Source organism: Tympanuchus pallidicinctus, unplaced genomic scaffold (assembly GCF_026119805.1).
Source record: "Tympanuchus pallidicinctus isolate F22 unplaced genomic scaffold, pur_lepc_1.0 scaffold26, whole genome shotgun sequence".
Classification (NCBI taxonomy): domain Eukaryota; kingdom Metazoa; phylum Chordata; class Aves; order Galliformes; family Phasianidae; genus Tympanuchus; species Tympanuchus pallidicinctus.
The window spans coordinates 8268746-8286819 of NW_026294743.1; the positions used below are offsets into that span (position 1 = coordinate 8268746).

Below are 18074 nucleotides of genomic sequence, written 5' to 3' on the forward strand. Positions count from 1 at the left end.
GGTACAATGAAGCCCTGCAGAGCAAACATTCCTGGCCCACCCTCGAGGAAGTGTCCTTGAAAGAGTAGCAGGCTGGAGCCTCTGACCATCTCCACACTTACACACCAGGCACATCTTTGGAACCTGCTGTTAGCACTCCTGTCAGTCTTTCTCAACGCCAAGTTTTCAGGCCCAATCTGAGCACAGGCTCTGTAACAGATGATTTAGGGATGTTATTTCTATTCAAATGCCCAATACGGGATCTGAGCAACTGCGTGACACCATATGAAAACCCAGACATTGTTTCAGGTTTAAACAAACACCTGATAGTAGGTGTCTAATTCACTTACTGCAAGGCTTCCGTGCAGTTACAGGGGAGCAGCTCTTAAAAACCAGTTGTGCTTTTCTCTTAAAGGACACTTAATGAAAACTGCTGTTAAAAAATACATAGCAACAGTAAGGCCATATCTATAATGTCGTTTGTGTGCATTTTAGGGTGCCTCCTGCAGTTCCTCCCATCGTTCAAATCAAGAGATCTGTCAGAAAACGCCGCCCTCCCTTTGCCTGCATCTCCTCTGCTGTGGAGTTCGCTTGGTCTGATTCCATCCCAGAACTGAGTCCTGGTGTACAGAGCTGTGCCACACTCCCAGGCTTAGGATCAGAGACTTGTAAGATGCTCCAGGACAAACACGTGCCATCCTTGCACATGAAACTCATTGCAGCTTGTTTAAACTCTAAATTAAGCCATTTTAGTATTGTGAGTGCTGCAATAGTTTGATAGCCTGCCAAAAAAATAACATAAAATCTGTTTGAGCTGTAATGCTAGTTCTTAAAAGCATGCTCAGCTAGTTTCTTCAAAAAGATTTACTTCCTTAAAATAGCTTTTCTCCTCCTAAAACTGCCTGCTGTGCAGAGCTATCTGACAAGCAAGTAGAATTATCAGTGTGTTTACTTTTCAAACGTCTCTGCCGCACTTACAGAGCTCTGCTGTGGTATCAAAATATGAGTGACGCAGTGGGTTTTGTTAGGGTTTGTTTACTGAAGTATGAGAAATGATGGTAAGTTACAGCATATAAACTGCTCTGTCACTTTCATCCAAAGCCAGTGAAAGCAGAGGTCTTATCCCACCGTAAAGCATTTTCTTTGACTGCAGCATCCTTTTTTGGAACACACAGACAGAAGGAAAGTTGCACGCTCATTAGCACAGGTTGATACTCGCTGCATCGTCCAAAGGACACGGAAGCTCTTTTTTATGGACTCACACATCTACAGTCTCTGGTAATGGCAGATAAGATTGAAGGCAGAGGTTGGGATGTGAGCACCATACCATCCATTCCCATCGGTGATAGGTTACAAGCAAAAAGCAAGGGTTTCCAATGGAAAACGTGACTCTGAAAGAAAAGCTGCTTAGATGGAGCACTGAAAAAGTTTGAATGACATTGAGATGATAGTGGGTGAATTCAAGGACAAACTCCCCAGTGATTTTTTGCATTCACTGTCATTCTGCTCCTAGGGTTCTTTACAAAGGAGGGAAACTCAGACCAAAAAACCCCTTTCTTTGTCTATAATAAGATTTAGAAAGTGAGATAAATGTATGAAGTATTCGTGGCAGTACTTTGGATGTCTTTTATAAAGCTTGGGACTTGGCTTTTAAGTTGATGAAGACAGTGAGACACAAAATGAATTCCTCGAGGCTCCTGGCGCTATAGGCCTATGGAAGCGCTTTGGGATTGCCAAAGATTTGTGTGTGTTTGTGAATTTGTGTCACTTTCACTCCCACACATCTGGCAATTGAGCTCTCTGCTCTAGTTCAGTTGAAAATCTTATCTCATAGATCATTACTAGCAATAAATTCCAGCCTTTGTGCTTACTTATATTCTCCCACAGCCTGGAGTCACCGATTCTGTGGAACTGGGGATTTGGTCTGTAAAATATTTACTTACTAAGGCAAGCAAAAAGAAGAAAATCCCTCAAAACCACCCCTCCAGCTCTTCCTTTGCTCTGAAAATGTAAATCATATCGATCTGACTCTCAGGGCCAAAGAAAACAGGCAGCTGGATTCCATCTCTGTCGCTAAGAATCAGCCCCTAAATTCTGCTTGAATACACACGTTATACAAGCTACAGTAAAACTCATTTTATGGAATTATTTTCTCACACGTGACAGAAAACAAAGTATGGATGTGACTGGGGCACCAACAACGTGTGAAACCTGTCAGCAAGCATCATTCCAAATCGCTAACGCAGCTCTATCACCACTCTTCTTCTGAGGACACACCTACAAGAAACAAAGGATGCCACAGTCCTCAAACATAGGTGAGGCAGCTGTGGCCAACACAGCTGTCAGCAAACGGCCTGTGCTAGGTGTTTTCCTGCTAGGTGTTTTCCTGCGTGCTGCTTTCCCATCAGCCTGTGAGCATTCTTATTAAGCAGTCCTGCTCTGTACCCGCATTTACTGCCGCCTGGATGAATGAGGTCGGTGTGCTGTAGCTGCTGCGGGAACTTGAACTTGCTTTCACCAACTGCAGGAGGATTAAATCAGAAACCATCCTGTTTTAATGCAATCTTCTGTATTTACTTGGCAAGCGCTGTTGTCAGTTTAAAGGTTCCCGTGGGAGGTGGCAAGAGGTCACCAAAATTTTCCTGGGTAAAGGAGGAAGAGTGGTCGAAACTTTGGCCTCCCTGCTGCTTCCTTCTGTGTTTTTCTTCACGTCATCAGGGCTGTGCTCAGCCCTTTTCTCCCAGCTTCCTTCAGAAAAGGCAGTGAGTGAGTGACTATAACGATGTTAGGAAGAAACGGATGCAAGACAAGCAGACAAGGCTTCCCTGTTGTTTTATTTGACTGATTTTAGGCCTCAGTAACTTCTAGTTTAGAAATCGAGTCAGGAATCAAAAACACCCCAGTATTTGGTACATCCTTTAGCACTTGATTCATGCCAGAGAAACACTCTGCACTGCACACCTCGTGCTCCCCAAGCAAGCCTGTTTCATTCCGTATTCACATGTAATTTTCTCTTCCAGCCTTAGATCACCCTTAACAGATGAGCTCCAGCAGCCCTAACAAAGCGGTTCAGTTGTGCCTCCACCTGTGGCAACCCACCCTTCTGATGGACACTGCTTTCCCCTCAGCACAATAAACACAACTGAAGATGAGCTCGGAGCCTCGCTGACTGCAGCTCGGAGTCAGGTGACCTGGCTCCAATCCATCCACTTCAATCGAGGGTGCTGTGTTTTGAGCTCAAGCACGAGGGTAAGCACACGTTTCGTCCTGCTGGTCCCAATAATCACTACCAAAGAATCTTCGCAGGTCACAGTGAGATCTGACAGAACTCAGCTGTTTATCTCTGAAGTTTAAGTTTCACTGTGAGGAGGGGAAGCTTTATCGCAGGGCTCATCCGCGCTCCACTGCTGCGTGCGCAGATAGATGCTGATATTTATAGAGACAATCTAACTACTGCCTTTCCAAGCCCAGTAGTTACTGCAGTATCACCGCAAGGTTAACAAATGCTGTGGGACAGGACTGAACGCTGCTCCCTTTCCCAGCTGGCAACACTTAACCCTGCTGTCTGTTCCAGGCAGAGTTTGCTGGAGCCTCTTCCTGGACAAACAAGATTGCCCAGTGCAGAGAAAGCAAGAGAGGACATCTGAGAAAAGGAAGTGCTCTGGGGAATTAAGTGAATACAGGGAGTTGAGTTATTTAGGGCACTGTGAGCACTGACATACTGAAGTCCAGGGTAGAACAGGACACTACACTGCTCAATCAGGCTTGTCAACAGCTGAAAAAAGATACTTCATTGGTAATGGCTAAGGATTGCATTAAAGATGCTTTAGTGCAGTGGAAAGAATTCGTCATCGATGTTTACTATTATTTAGAAGGTTTATTTTTCTGAGGCTTTACATCTGTTAAGCAGAAAACACTAGAAAACACTAACATATCACAATTATAAAAGCACGACAACATGTCCAGCAGAAATCCAAATGTGTGCTGCAGAGAAGCTAAACTGCCACGATCATTTCCACCCTCTGGTTTTCCCTAAGAAAGGCTGAAGAACAACGGTAAAGTACTCCAAGGTACCATTTAAGTTCTCCAAACTAACATCAGGGGGAAAGGATGAACAAAGGGCTCTACGGTACTGGCAAATAAGACGTGTGCTGTCCTTTAGACACCTTTATGAGCAGTTGTTACAGGTCAATAGGAAGCAAAACAACAGGTGAGAAAGTGTGACAGCAAGGGCAGTTCATCAGGAGACTGTCTGACTTGAGCAGCGATCAGAGATTAGGACAGCCCTGCAGTGGAGAAAGCTCTGATAATCGTTAATGGTACCTCGAGCTTTCTTTCTTTCCCATATCCCCATCAGATCGCTCTGTTCTTCAGAAGAAAAGGCCCTGTACCGCTTGAAAATTACTGTGGTAACACTGAAAGTAGCTCTAGAAGCAATAAAACTAACAGCAGCGGGGGCTCCTGACTGCTGATGGGGAAACTGATAGAAAGTAAAAACAGCAGCCCTAAAGCACTGCTTGAAGCTTCACGTTTTATCGGCAGAGCGAGGACGGCAGAATTTTTGCCTCAAATGTGAATAGAAAGAAGTTTTATCCCGTGCTCAGGAATCAGCAAAAATGCACGCTTCATCCCTTCCCCTAGAGATTACTGTCAGGACTGCCTGCAGGACACAGCAGAAAATAGGGGATGTCAAGGAGGGGATTATCGTGCCATTATACTCGCAGCACATCTGCATCAGCTTGAGCCGCAGTGCTATTTAAAACTGAACTTTCTTTTCTCCTGGCTGCCTGCGGTCCCTAAGAGACCATCCATCAGCCAAGCAAAAAGTGCCTGATGCAGGACAGAGCCAACCCCAAGGAGGGCCCAGCAAACACGAGCACGGCCACGTGCAAGGAGAGACAACTGCACCAAGTTCCAGGAGCCGACTCCTCACACCGGATCGCGCTCAGCACAGCGAAGCTCGCCGCCCCCCCCCCCCCCGCTGCTCCCGTGTACGGCGTCCCGCGGTTATGGCGCCACCTCGCGGCCGCGCGGCGAAACAGCGGCGCACGCGGGTCCGGCCGCTGCCAGGCAGGGAAAGAGGAGGCAGGCGGAGATCATGGAATCGTACGATCGCTCGCGTCCTCCCAAGGCTTTAGATCCATAAAATACACGCCGTGTGAAATAAGGCTTCTTGCTGTACTTCTGCAACGAAGGTCGGAAACTGAGGCACTCGCCTCGACTGCTGTGCTGAACAGAAAGCACCTCTGTTAGTAGGAGGGGTGCCATGAAGACCAGTTGATGGACAAAACCTTGTTTTCTGTAATTGCTCTGCTTTAAAGAGATCAGATCTCTGTTACATGCTTGCTTAAAGGAGCAAGAACGAAATGAAAATAAGTATCAGTCGACCCACCAACCCACCGTAACCCACCAAGAAATGAAAGTGACGTCGTTTGCTTCAAACTTAATAGCTGATTTATAAAACATAGAGGCACGTTATTTAACACATCAAGAAACACAAGTATTTAAGAAATAATTTAGATATTTGCTGTACTTAGATATCATTAGATATTTTACGTATTTTCCTTTGAAAGTGTAACTTTCAAGTGTGTAACAGGCATTTTAATCTTGACTTGGAAAACCAGCCCTTTGCTCACCAGGAAGCATTTTGTACACGACATAACCCCAATCCCAATATTTCAGCTCTCGTAGAGGCAATTAAATGATTCTGTCATACAAAACAAACACCAAGCAATGCACAGCAAATAAAAAGGCAAGCAAGCTTGCTTGACACTTGCTCTTCTTCTCCCACCCAGCTCTCCAGCCTGAAGAAAACATAGAGAAAATGTACGGCACATCAGAATGTTTATGCTAAATACTGTGCTAAGAACTCACACTTCCATGTGGAATTGAGGACCATCTGTCTCTGAGGAGTGTAATTAACCTACAAACACGTGTAGAAAGAGAAATCTTGGAGAAGTATCGAGTTTTCAGCAGATTTGTGCAAGGTCGTAGAACTTCAGAAACGTTGAGAAAGCATATTTGAATGAACGTACAGCATTTCTGTGCAAATCAGAGCAAGGGGGAGACAAGAGTAGTAGGAGCCAAAAAATTCATCAGTGCTGTAAACAGCTACACGAACAGACAGAATGAGGAAAGCTTTGTTCTCACCGTTCACTTTCCAGATCACAGAAACAAGGAGGTGCTTTGGTTGTGATTTGCATTGCCTGATCAGGTAACACCTTTTTTTGAAGTACATTCGAGTAGTAACTTTAAATACACTCTCACCGTAAAGCAAATCAAAGAGCAAAAGCCACTTCACACCCATTTCCAAAAAAAGAAAACAAAAAAAAAACCCAAAAAACCCACAGCCAAACAACAACAACAACAACACTGGAATGGGCTGCCCAGGGAAGTGGCTGAATCACCATCCCTGGATGTGTTTAAGAACCGTTTGGAGGTGGTGCTCAGGGACATGATTCAGCAGAGGGCTGTTAGAGTTAGGGCAGCATGGTCAGGTTGTGGTTGGACACGATGATCTTCAAGGTCTTTTCCAACCTGAGTGGTTTTGTGATTCTAACAAGACGTGAGGCATCAGTGCTTTAGGTAGGATTACTGTCTACCTGTTCCACCCAGAACAAAGGCAGCTGGGACAGCACAAGACTCATCTTCCTGCCACAGGCTACAAGCTCAGGTTCCTTATGATCCTGCTGTGCTGTGGGCATTTGTTCTATTCAGTTGAGGGTCAGGAAGCTCAATGCACACATACAGCTATAAATGGCACAGCTTGCCTTGCCAGAGGAGTCTCATGACAGGACTGTAATCACATCTGCAGGACAGCACAATGCAGGCAGGTACTGAGATCTATTACTGTTGTTGTGTTTTGGATATTTATAAATACATATATATATTAAATTGCTTTTTCCTTCTCTCACCTACAGCTGGTTTCAAGGATCAAGATAAAAGCCAGAAGACAGGGACACAACACAAAATAGATGTTCTGAGCCAAAACCACCATTCTGTATGTTTGGTACTAGATTTGTAGCTGAAAGCTACCCACAGTGAGTGCAATTTTATCAATGCAATCCAAATACTCAACCAATTCAAATAAGTTACTACAAGCAGATCACTGCATTGCCCTTAAAAAGAAATCACTGACACAGTTACACTGTACTCATGCACAGGGCTCTTCAATAGAGTTCTACAATTTCACATGAAGGCATTACTTTAGCATACAAAATTAATTACTGCCAAATTAAAATTAGCTCCTGAGGATTTTCAAGGATATTCAGTATTGATTGGTAGGTCTGAATATTAATCTCTGAAAAGCTGTGCACAGTCTAAGCATATTTCTCAGAACATTCATTGATAAAAAGCTCTACGTCTGTAAAGCCTTCATCTGCTAGCCAGCAATCTGCAAAACAAATGAAGGATGTCAGTAATGATGTGATTTCAATAGAAAAGCAATTGAACGCAACCTAACCCCTAGGTTGTATTTGAGAAAAATCCCTCTGTATTAAAGAATTTTAGTCCTCTTTTCTCCTAAAGGGTGCAAGATACAATTTGAAAAGCAGTACTGAAAAAGGAAAATAATGCAGACTTGGTCTGTGTAAACTCTTTTGAGTTGTATTAGCTGAACATCGTGGATGATGTAAGCTGATGAGGATCCTTCCACTATGATCTCATTGAAGAAAAGTGGAATGCAAGGGAAGCTTACTGAGAAGGACCAACATTCAGCATGGAAAACTTTAAAAAGATGAAGCATAGGTCAGCAGCAGCAGTTTCCAGCAGTGATTGTATTTCCTCACCAGATAAAGCAAGAGGTGTTCATCAGGTAAATACACATACAAAAATGTAACCAGCATATTAAGGGCAAGTAAAACAGGCAATCTTTTTTTTAGATTTCTCACCATAGGTTCCCATGATACAGCTGAAATCGAGTCCTTTTGGTCTACCTTAAATCAGACATTTAAAAAAATACCACATTTCAGCAGGTGAAACTTCAATCATAACTCCACAAAGCCATTATACAGAAAACACGTACACATCCGTTCTAAATCATGTCTACCTGATGTTACTTGGTGGAAAAGCTGGCAGTTTCATATTGCTGTATCTTACACTAGCTGGAAAAAACATTTTATTTTCTTCAGTAGGGCACAGTTGGAAGCCTGACAGTTCATTGGGTTTGCAACAGGAGACTTATTGTATGGATAAGCCAACTGAACCTCAGCAGTGATGATGCGAAAACAATGTAGCTCATGTTGGCTCCTACAGCACTGCTTTGACAGGAGAAACAAAAAGGTGGGTCGGGTCATTAATTTCAGGGGTGGAAGATACAAAGCTACCAAACATGGCCCAAAAGATGACCAGCCAGGGAGCACTCTGGCCTGTAACACTTCACACCTTCCCCTCTGGCTGTGAGGCCAAGAAAATAACAATAAGAATTTAAAAACAAACAGGAGAGAAAACATCTTTCAACAATATTCTGCATTATCATTGACTGGATGGCAAAACTTCAAGTGTAAATACTTGGGATTTTCAGAGGAAGAATATAAGTGAAGCCTTCTGGCTCCATGTTAATTGCACTGCCTCTAAAATAAAACACTCAAGTGTTTCGCTAACTGAAATACCAGTCTGCCTTCAGTTAGAAACTATGCCTGTCAGATTTTTCAGATGACACTTAAGAAGTGACAGAAGTCATTAGCTTCAAAATACATTTTATTAAGAAAAAAGTGAAATAGTGAAACTGGACCACCAGATTAGGATGCTATTAAAATACAAACACAGGGGTCAAATAAAAACAAACAGTTTCTTTACGTAGGTGTACAGAAGGACTACTTTAAGTAGGCAAATGAACAGCTAGAGATGGCAGCTTTCACAACACTGTAATCCTTCCAGCTCCATAACCCTATCAGCCAGCTGCTGCTATGACAAGAACTCAGGTTTACCTTGTAGGCATTGGTTTTGTATCAGAACAGCTACATTTACTCCTTTTTTTGAGAGAAAGAGAAAGAGATATTATAGCTTGTTTTTTCAAATTTAGGCATCTAATATTTAATGACCACATATGCAAAACACACAAGAGAAGTGTATACATATCTGAATGTAAAAGGCATCTTTTTCCTCTCTGCTTCATACTGTCAGCACTCTTCTTTCCAGCTCTTCTTTCTCCTGCCCCATGTTACACTTTCATTACAATCTGTTACCCTGCTGTGCAGACTTTGAACACTGATGTGTCGTGCAGCACTAAGGAGTTTCCTGAGTCAGCTTTATTCGTCATTATCTGTAAAAACCATGAGAGGGAAAGGCAGGGTGAAAAGGACACAGTAGAGAAAACAAGCCATAAAACCCAGCAAAACACAATCTGGTCTTACAGAACAACCTACAGAACAACAGAGTACTTGATGAGCACAAAACTTTTGAGATAGAAGCTCCTCAACATGCTTTTGTACTTATTTGCCTTTGTTAGCACTTGTTTTCTTTAAATTGCAAAAGGGAAGAATGATCTTTTCTTTACAGTTTCATAGGGAATCACAGATTTGTAGAATACAGAATCAGAACCAAAGCTATTAGAAGCAGCCACTTGTTCATCAGCATCTCACAAGATGGAAGTCAGCTCATTTTAACAGCATTCACTCAGACCAAAGCTTACCATTTGTATGCCAACATTTTTTCAGCAATCTGGCATTGAAGCCTTTCAGGATTAGTTTTAAAATATCCTTGAACAGAGAAACCTTAAGGAAAAGAAATGGGTAACACTGTGGTTACCATTTTCTTCCTGTTTTGCGTTGCCAGCCCTCCAGATGCTTGACAAACAACTGCAGTTTATTTTCCAGTTATTGAAAGTGGATGAAAAAGTATCTATGATGCTTTTCTGCCATCCTCCCATAACACAGAATTAAAACAACGCTGACCTGTTTGTTCTGACTCAGCAGCTCTGTATCAGCAGCAAATAAAGGAAACATGAAGAGTAATTTGTCCCAAATATAGACTTTTATTTTTAATGATTGTGTTCTTAGAACTGCTTTTTAGACATATTTTTCCCTTTTCTGTATAAATAGCTTTGCAAGCTGTAATCATTTGACCATTTCTTCACTTGCTATTGCAACATAGTTGTGAAAGAAATTGAAAGGTGCAGTTAGCAAACGCTGGTTAACATGCATTAAAATACTCAGAATTTGAAAATCAGCAAATAGTGATTATTGCACACATTCCTAGAACTATTATGTGATGCTTCTAACTTCTGTAACAATAACTGACCTTTCAGATTCCTATCTTTTCTTCCCCAGTTAAGTCTTTTGGCACCAGATAACATTACATAGCTGCAATTAGTTTTTTGACATGAGAGAAAAAGCCAACAGCATTTTCTCACAGACAGGGGGCTGGGTGGCATTGCACCAAGTGACTCTGAGTACCCAGGAGCTGTCTGCCTGCACAGCACATTGTGCAAACACACAGGGGGCTCCCAGCAAGTTCAATGCTCTCCATGTATTACTGAGCTAGTGCAAGACTAAGATGAGTTCTATCTCCACAGCAAGGTCTTCCAGGAAACTGCAGTTATAGAATAAAGACCCACATGAAGTTTCCTTTTCTGAATCAGCATCACTACTTTTCAACACTAGAACCCATTAAAAGTAGTTTTGGAAAGGGAAATATTACTTCACAATTGAATTCCTACAACAGAATCATTTTTTGTTCTCAGAACTTGATTCTAGACTTCATCTTCCCAACCTGCAGAATGGTTTCACAGGAAGTCATTATTAATACTGCACATTTTAGAAGGCATCTGTTATTACAGTTCATTCTATGCATGCAATGTTAAATTGGAGTGTCAGCATACTGGCAGTTTGACACATGTTGCAGCAATAAAAAAGCTGTTTGTGGGGAAAAAAAACCATCAATCTACATTGCTGACCAGCTGTACAACAAAGCATCTGTTTTAAAAAGTATTCTCACAACTTCTTTATGTAAGCAAGAACAAACATTAGGACAAACCATCATTGCCAGTGCTATTACCTTCCTGGTAGGCTCCATCTGCCATGACTAGGTGAAGTACTTTGGCATACAAGTGTTTGTGTTCATTTCCCAGAATAGTCTGAACTATGCTTGAGCAAATATCAATATTTTCATCTTCATCTTCATGTATAGCCTGGGAAAAAGAACAATCCACGTGGTGAGGTCTGAAATGGGTTTAGATTAAAACAGTTCAGGTTTACTCCATGTAGTCTGTTGTTAACCCTAAAGCTTTCCTCCTTCAATTCACTGGGATTTTCTGTGTTAATATTTTAGTTGTGTTGAAAGAAAACAAAAGACTCAAGAAATAAGCATTAATTCTAGCCACGCAATGCTATTTGTTACTGGCACAGTATGCAGCCCTACATACACATCTGGTTTCCTAAAATGGCTTCCAGTTGAGTTTATTACCCTGTATTCAGCTCTGGTGAGGCCGCACCTCAAGTGCTGTGTCCAGTTTTGGGCCCCTCACTGCAAGAAAGACATTGAGGCCCTGGAACGTGTTCAAAGGAGGGCAACAAAGCTGTGAGGGGTCTGGAACACAGGGCTGATGAGGAGAGGCTGAAGGAGCTGGGAATGTTCAGCCTGGAGAAGAGGAGGCTCAGGGGAGACCTCACTGCTCTCTATAACTTCCTGAAGGGAGGCTGTAGTGAGCTGGGGGTCGGCCTCTTCTCTCTTGTCATCAGTGATAGGACCAGGGGGAATGGCTTCAAGCTACAGCAGGGGAGATTCAGGCTGGACATGAGGAAGTATTACTTTTCAGAAAGGGTGGTCAGGCACTGCAATGGATGCCCAGGGAGGTGGTGGAGTCACCGAGCCTGGGGGTGTTCAAGGAAAGGCTGGATGTTGTGTTGAGGGACATGGTTTAGTGGGAGCTATTGGGAATAGGTGAACGGTTGGACTGGGTGAGCTTTTAGGTCTTTTCCAACCTTGGTGATTCTATGATTCCACAAACCTTTATTTTATTATAAACTTCAATTAATTTCTCAAAGCCTATTTCCTGCTCCAGGTTGTATCTCAGCTCTTCCAGATGGCTGAAGACACTATCACACTCTTCACATTCACTGGCAATATCTCCATCGCTGTTATCTGTGAAGAAAGAAAACAACAGTAGACAAGAACCAGTGAAAGAAAACCACCAACAGCAGAAAGCTATTAAATTATTCTAAAAAGGATCCTCCTGATCTTCCCTGGAAGCACATTTGAGGCAACTGGAGAAAAAAAAGACTTATGGTCACTGCCTAACAAACAGCTGCTACATAATTTGCAACATAAACAAGTACTTCGATGCTGACCTTCACGCACTGAAAACTTCCAGTAACATCAGAACATTTGTTTTAAGTCTCTAGAAAAACTATTATTCAGAACCTGATTCCCTTATAAAATACAAAACTCTTCCGTGTCATTATTGCTAACATCAATGAACAGCTCATGAAACAGGTTTAACAAATGGTACCTGACTGCCATTCTTCGTTAAGAGCACTTTCACTGCTGGGGTTATTTTCATCTGCTTCATCCAGCTCTGCACCATTTGTCATGCATTTGATGACGTTAGCCTTTAAAGTAGATTCCTCTTCTTCACTTAATTCCTCAGGCTGCTCCCTAAGCAATTGTTCCATTGAGGCCCGGAGTTCCTGCAAATCTGTATCGGCCTCCCCAAACATGCTAGGAGAAAGTGGCAAAGACTACGTCAAGTTGTGCTTTTCAAGACAAACTCTAGGAAGAGTTCATATCTTTTGTTAAGCCAACAAACCAAAGACAGCGGAGCTTTTACGAGAAGAAAAATGAGCAACATTTGTATACATTAAACTAATTCTTTTCCTATAACTACTAGGTTAATCAAGAAAATTAGCACTTTCTGAAGATATTTACATCCACAGCTCATCACGACAGTCCTAATACCACTACACAGTGCCAGGCACAGGGAATAAAGATCTGCCTAAGCAGACACTAGAGCATCTTGTAGAAGGATGATGAGATAGGTGATCTGTTAAACTTTATTAGGAAGATCAGTTCAAACAATCTTTGTACTCACGCTCTGTTATAAAACCCTGTGTTGCAAGCACAACAATACTAATTACGGTAAAATAGTTAATCCAACTCAGACAACCAACTCCAAGATTCTTCTTCAGTCTGTGTCTAAGAGACTGTAAGCTGGGAGTCAAACTGGGCAGAGTTCTCTTTCCACACAAGCTCAAGAGGAGATGTGATAACTAAAGATCAGGTAGAGCTGGATTACTCTGACTTGGCTAAGCACAACTGATGCTCCAGAAACAGCAGGTATCACTTTTCAAGAAGAGAACAGGAAAGATCGATTTAATTCCACATCAGAACCCTCACTTAAGCAAAACAAAACAGAAAACCTGAGACAAAAGCAGCAAGTGTGCCAGGGCAGCACTTCAGCGCCAGATGTAACTGCAGAATTTGTACCTCTGCTCTATGTTTCATCTTTTGTTCCTTTCCAAATGTAGGATTTCAGGGCACTTTCTATATACGTGTGGGACAACTGCTGCAAAAACCTCCATTCCTAAGACTGCCAGCTAATCTTAGTATGTGAACAGTAGGAACTGGCAGTAAGAGCCAACAAGTAGAAATACCTTAAAAATGAAGCAGAAGGAAGATGGGCTGAGGATAAGCAATGAAGTATTGAAAATAACTCGTGTGTTCTGCATTTGTTAATGAAATAAAAATAGCACAGGAATACAAATGCAGAGACAAATAATATTTGTACTAACATTCTCAATGCACAGATATGAGTTAAATACCTTATCCACTAACCTTGATAAATGCTAATTTCATGGATGTCCTAAGACAGCAGGAAACTGATAAAGTTAGTTCAACCACCACCAAGAACAACCACAAAGCAACACAAAGACCTAAGCTCAATTTACACCGACAGGGAAGATGATTGTCTTGTTTATAAGTCACATTGAACAAATGAAAATTTAGGATGAGAGAAACAAAGGACAACTAAGAGCTAGGTTACGGAGTCCAGGGATGAGTAACAAAATGAATGCATTTTAAGGAAACCCTAGAAAGAAATGAAAACCTGAAACCACATAGAATTATCTGGAGCAAAACAGATCTAGGTCTCATCAGAACAGACAGACTGGATGGTTTTCACCCCTGCAGACTATTCAAGCTGAGTGTAACAGTCAGCCCAAGGTCAGACCTTGAGGCCCCTGGAAGAATCTGGGGGAATTTAAAGACATCCCTATACCACAGCAAGGAAGACAGAAGAGCAGAGATCCCTTGAACATGAAAGGATATATTAAACAATATATTAAACAATTCTTCATTTTTAGAAGAATGGTAGCCTTTGATCTGAACTTTGATCTGTTTCAGGGGAATGTAAGGAGTAAAGACAGACAGAAAAGCATCTTGGATGGTGTAAGAGACTATTTCTGCTCCTTTGCCTCAAAGCTTGCTGTTGGACAACTTCAACAGACAGACAAGTCCAAGAAATCTTTTGTCTGAAGATTTGCAGGCCAAAGGCAATGAGAGATAAGCAGCTGCTACACTGCTGATGAGCTGCCTTTTGTGGGCACATCTCAAGCAACAGGACATGCCTGCCCACAGGTGCTGCACATGATTCTAACCTAAGTGCCCAGGAATGCTGGGCAGAAGAATCCTACAAACCAGGAGCACTGTGCTCGGTATCAGACACCCTGTGGCATGAAAGTTGCCCGCTGCCTGATTCTCCTGGGCCTGCTACCTGAGACCTGCCTGCCTCCTACATCCGCTGTCGGTTGAACTATCTGCTTGCTTGCTGTCTAAGGTCAGCCAGTCAGCCTCCCTCTGCACCCTAAATTCTGCATCAGCTTTGGACTGTTGGAATGGCACACAAAGGGACACTGCTTCATCCTTGCTGGTGACTGTCCCTGCTTTACTGAATTCTTGGTCTCTTCCCATCTTTCCTATGGCCCACCTTCCCTTCCCCGTCGCCCTAATTAGTAATAATCACCAGCCTGTCCCTTCCCCGTCACTTCAATTAGATAATAAACTGCTCAGACAACATCTGACCACGCTTGCATCTCATTCTTACTCAGAGAATATCAGAGGATCTCCTCTCTCGCTCCGAGAATCAAAGCAAGACAGACGGAATTTGGGAACAGTTCAGACAGACATTGCAAATAGGACATCCCATCAACTGTGCCATTTTCTGAACAAGACTCAGACTGAACGCTGATTCAAACCAAACAGATATGAAATACAGTGTCTTTTCAAGTCTGGCTAGCTAAACAAATCCATTCTGGTCTACAATGGTATACAGTATATCATAATGTATAACCAAAAATATTCTTGATGTAAGACGCCTTTTTAAAAACCCCATAATGCTACTGCACTCACATATCCTCCGAATCAGAGGGTCCTTCTTTGGCCTGCTCATCTTCTGTATCATCTATTTCAAGACTGTGTTGATGCTGCACATCTGCTATGCTGGGAACATCAACTAAGGTTCTGTACAGTTTGTAAAGATCCGGGAGCGAACACGTCCTCAGCATCTGCAAAGGTAACAAAGCCTCGTGTTTGGAAACAACCCAAGTCTGTGATTACAAGTTGCTTCCATCTGTTTTTAAACGTCAGCTTTTATTTCTCAAAGTTGGATACTGAAAACAATAATCTCAAAGCAGTTCCCCAGTACTAGAAGTTTAAAATACTACGCTGTTCGCAGCGGAAATAAAGCAACAGCAAAACAGTTTGCCTCAGTAATCCACTGAGATCTCAGCAAATTTAAGAAACCCCCCCCCCCCCCCCCCCAAAAAAAAACCACTAAACATTCACCCCAATAAAAAAAAGCAGCAGAAACTAATTATCACTCAAGTTCTGAACTTCCTCTGGCTGCAATCAAGCAGGAAAGGGGAATTGATTGCTCTCTTTGGTCCCTCTGTTGTGACAACAACAGAACATCTGCTGCTTTTCTCTAAGTTCTCTGCTACTATGTACAGCTCATCTGGCACTGCATTAACCATTAGGACACACACTTATGGCCAAAGAATGTGTCAAATCAACAGGAACATGACATGCTGAGATGATTCATAGTCATACACTGACGAGCTTCATTACAAAGCTTGTCCACTGCTTTAAATGTTCAGGGTACAAAGTTCATTCTGTGCTTAGTGACAACTTCACTGTAAATCCCTTAGTCTGTGAAAATAGTCTCTCTGCAGCTCATCAAGCAGCATTTATTCTTCTGAACACGCCAACAGCACCATCTGCAGTAATAAACTTCCTCATCAACCAACAGGTATCTTCCAGTATACTATTAATCAAGGAGTGCAATTTCCATTCATGCATTCACAACAATAGCAGAATCACAAGGAACATTCTTCTTGGTCTAGCATTTCATCAGCTAGGAAGTCTTCACACCAAATATTGATCAAATTTGCAGATGTGCAACTTGCCAGCCACCCATGTTTCCTCACAAAGTAGCTTTTCTTCTACGCACTTTGCATTTTAGAATCTATCCAAGAACTGCACAGTCTTAGGCCCATTTAATCTACTGGTTCCATACCTATTGTTAAATTATTTTTAATTCCATGTGATTTCACACTGCACTATCCCCTTTCTCTGAATGTTAAACCAGCCACCTCATTAACAGAAATTATGAAATGCCTTCATTGCTCTTTTCAGTTTTTATGATGGCAAAATAGTGCAACGTTTGTAGAACTGTAAAAAGGGGGAAAGGTAGAGAGTAAGAATCTCCTCAGTCGAATCTAAGTAACATCATTCCTCAAGTGATGTCAATTCCTCCATAAACATTTGGAGGCATGTATGGGAACAGCTGAATCCTGACCTGAACCTCTGACCTGAGGCGAGCACTGAGTCAGCCCTGCGAGCACAGGTGAAGACAACTCTCCCGTGTTACTTGAAGGCATGGAGCCCGGCTGCACCACTCCTGCACCCCATGTAAGAGCTGACTACCAGTGAGGAAGGATCTCTTTTGGAGATTGTTCCTCTTGGAGTCTTCTGAGTGAGCCCAGGACAAGCTTTCCATCCTATCTTCTTTAGTGTGAAAACCTGTTTAGCCTAACTTTCCTGTATGTTTTTTAATTATAACACCTGTGTATTCATTGATTATACATGGCAGAATGCAGAACATGAAACCAGAGACTCAAAACACCATGTGAGCCCTACTCGCACTACGAACACAGTGCAACCATACTGCATGGCAGACACAATTAGATCAATACAAACCATTACGCCGCCTGTTTTGGCCTCACGGAGACTCAGGAAGATGCAAAACATTACTGAAGAAATAAACATTTGTTACCTTTGGGTTGTTTGCATCAAACAACCCTGTAGAAAGTCCAAAAAACAAGGAACTTTTCCCTTTATTTTTTGCTGGCGATCTGGAACGAGAACGAGGTACAAAAGGCTCTTCCTGGGAAGACTGAGATGAGAGAACTGGTGAGGCTGCAGGTACAGCTGGGGGCTGCATCACCCTCTGGAATAACGGTTCAGGTTGCACAGAGTCACTGGAACAAGTTTCTGAGGTGGTATAAAAAAGTTCATTACAAATCTAAATGATTTACACCTCCAAGCTCCCACGCAAAAGGAAACTAAAATGAGCAGAGCCTAACCAAATTCTGTTGTACAATTAGAAGGAAAATAGATCACACCATAAGAGTATTAAAGTCTGTTGGGATTACTTAGGTAAAAGCATTATAATGTGAAATTCTCCCAGGTATTTTTTAAGAATCCATAACTCCTAGCTACAGTCTATTCCATTCTTATGCCCTCTTGTTTACCATGGTCCAATCTGTATCTGCAATGATGGAATCATCCATTCTCACTTTTTTCCTTGCCATATACTAGATTTCTTCAATCTTATCCCAACACGTGTTTCAACACAGGAAAAAAAATGTACAGACTGCTTCATGGAGAAATTAATCAATGTCTCAGTATCACCAACACTACTGTAGATGTATTTTCCCTTCTGGTATAAAATACTTACATCTTCCGGAATTAGCTTAGAAACCTCAAAAAGAAGGCAACTCCTCCAGGCAATAAAGACAACAGATTATCATTAACAGTTGTTTAAAATGCATCTTTTTACCCACACCGCATTTTAACGTTAATATTAGCCATGTCAGCAAACA

At 42.2% G+C, this 18074-nt stretch overlaps 1 protein-coding gene across 10 annotated transcripts in view; it reads right to left on the minus strand.

Annotated features, from left to right (window-relative positions):
* Window positions 1-5407: 5407 nt before the first annotated feature.
* NEK1 (NIMA related kinase 1) overlaps window positions 5408-18074 on the minus strand; it is a 53312-nt gene continuing 40645 nt past the window's right edge. For 9 of the 10 annotated variants that reach the window (XM_052690156.1, XM_052690152.1, XM_052690155.1 and 6 more), the window contains 6 exons: window positions 17246-17463; window positions 15322-15476; window positions 12428-12636; window positions 11927-12060; window positions 10975-11107; window positions 5408-9241 (listed from right to left, as the gene is read on the minus strand). In XM_052690156.1, coding sequence (XP_052546116.1) covers window positions 9228-9241; window positions 10975-11107; window positions 11927-12060; window positions 12428-12636; window positions 15322-15476; window positions 17246-17463 — 863 coding nt within the window. In that variant the 3' untranslated portion in view covers window positions 5408-9227. Of the gene's footprint in view, window positions 9242-10974; window positions 11108-11926; window positions 12061-12427; window positions 12637-15321; window positions 15477-17245; window positions 17464-18074 lie in introns of those variants that run through there. The other variant, XM_052690157.1, reaches the window with a different exon arrangement.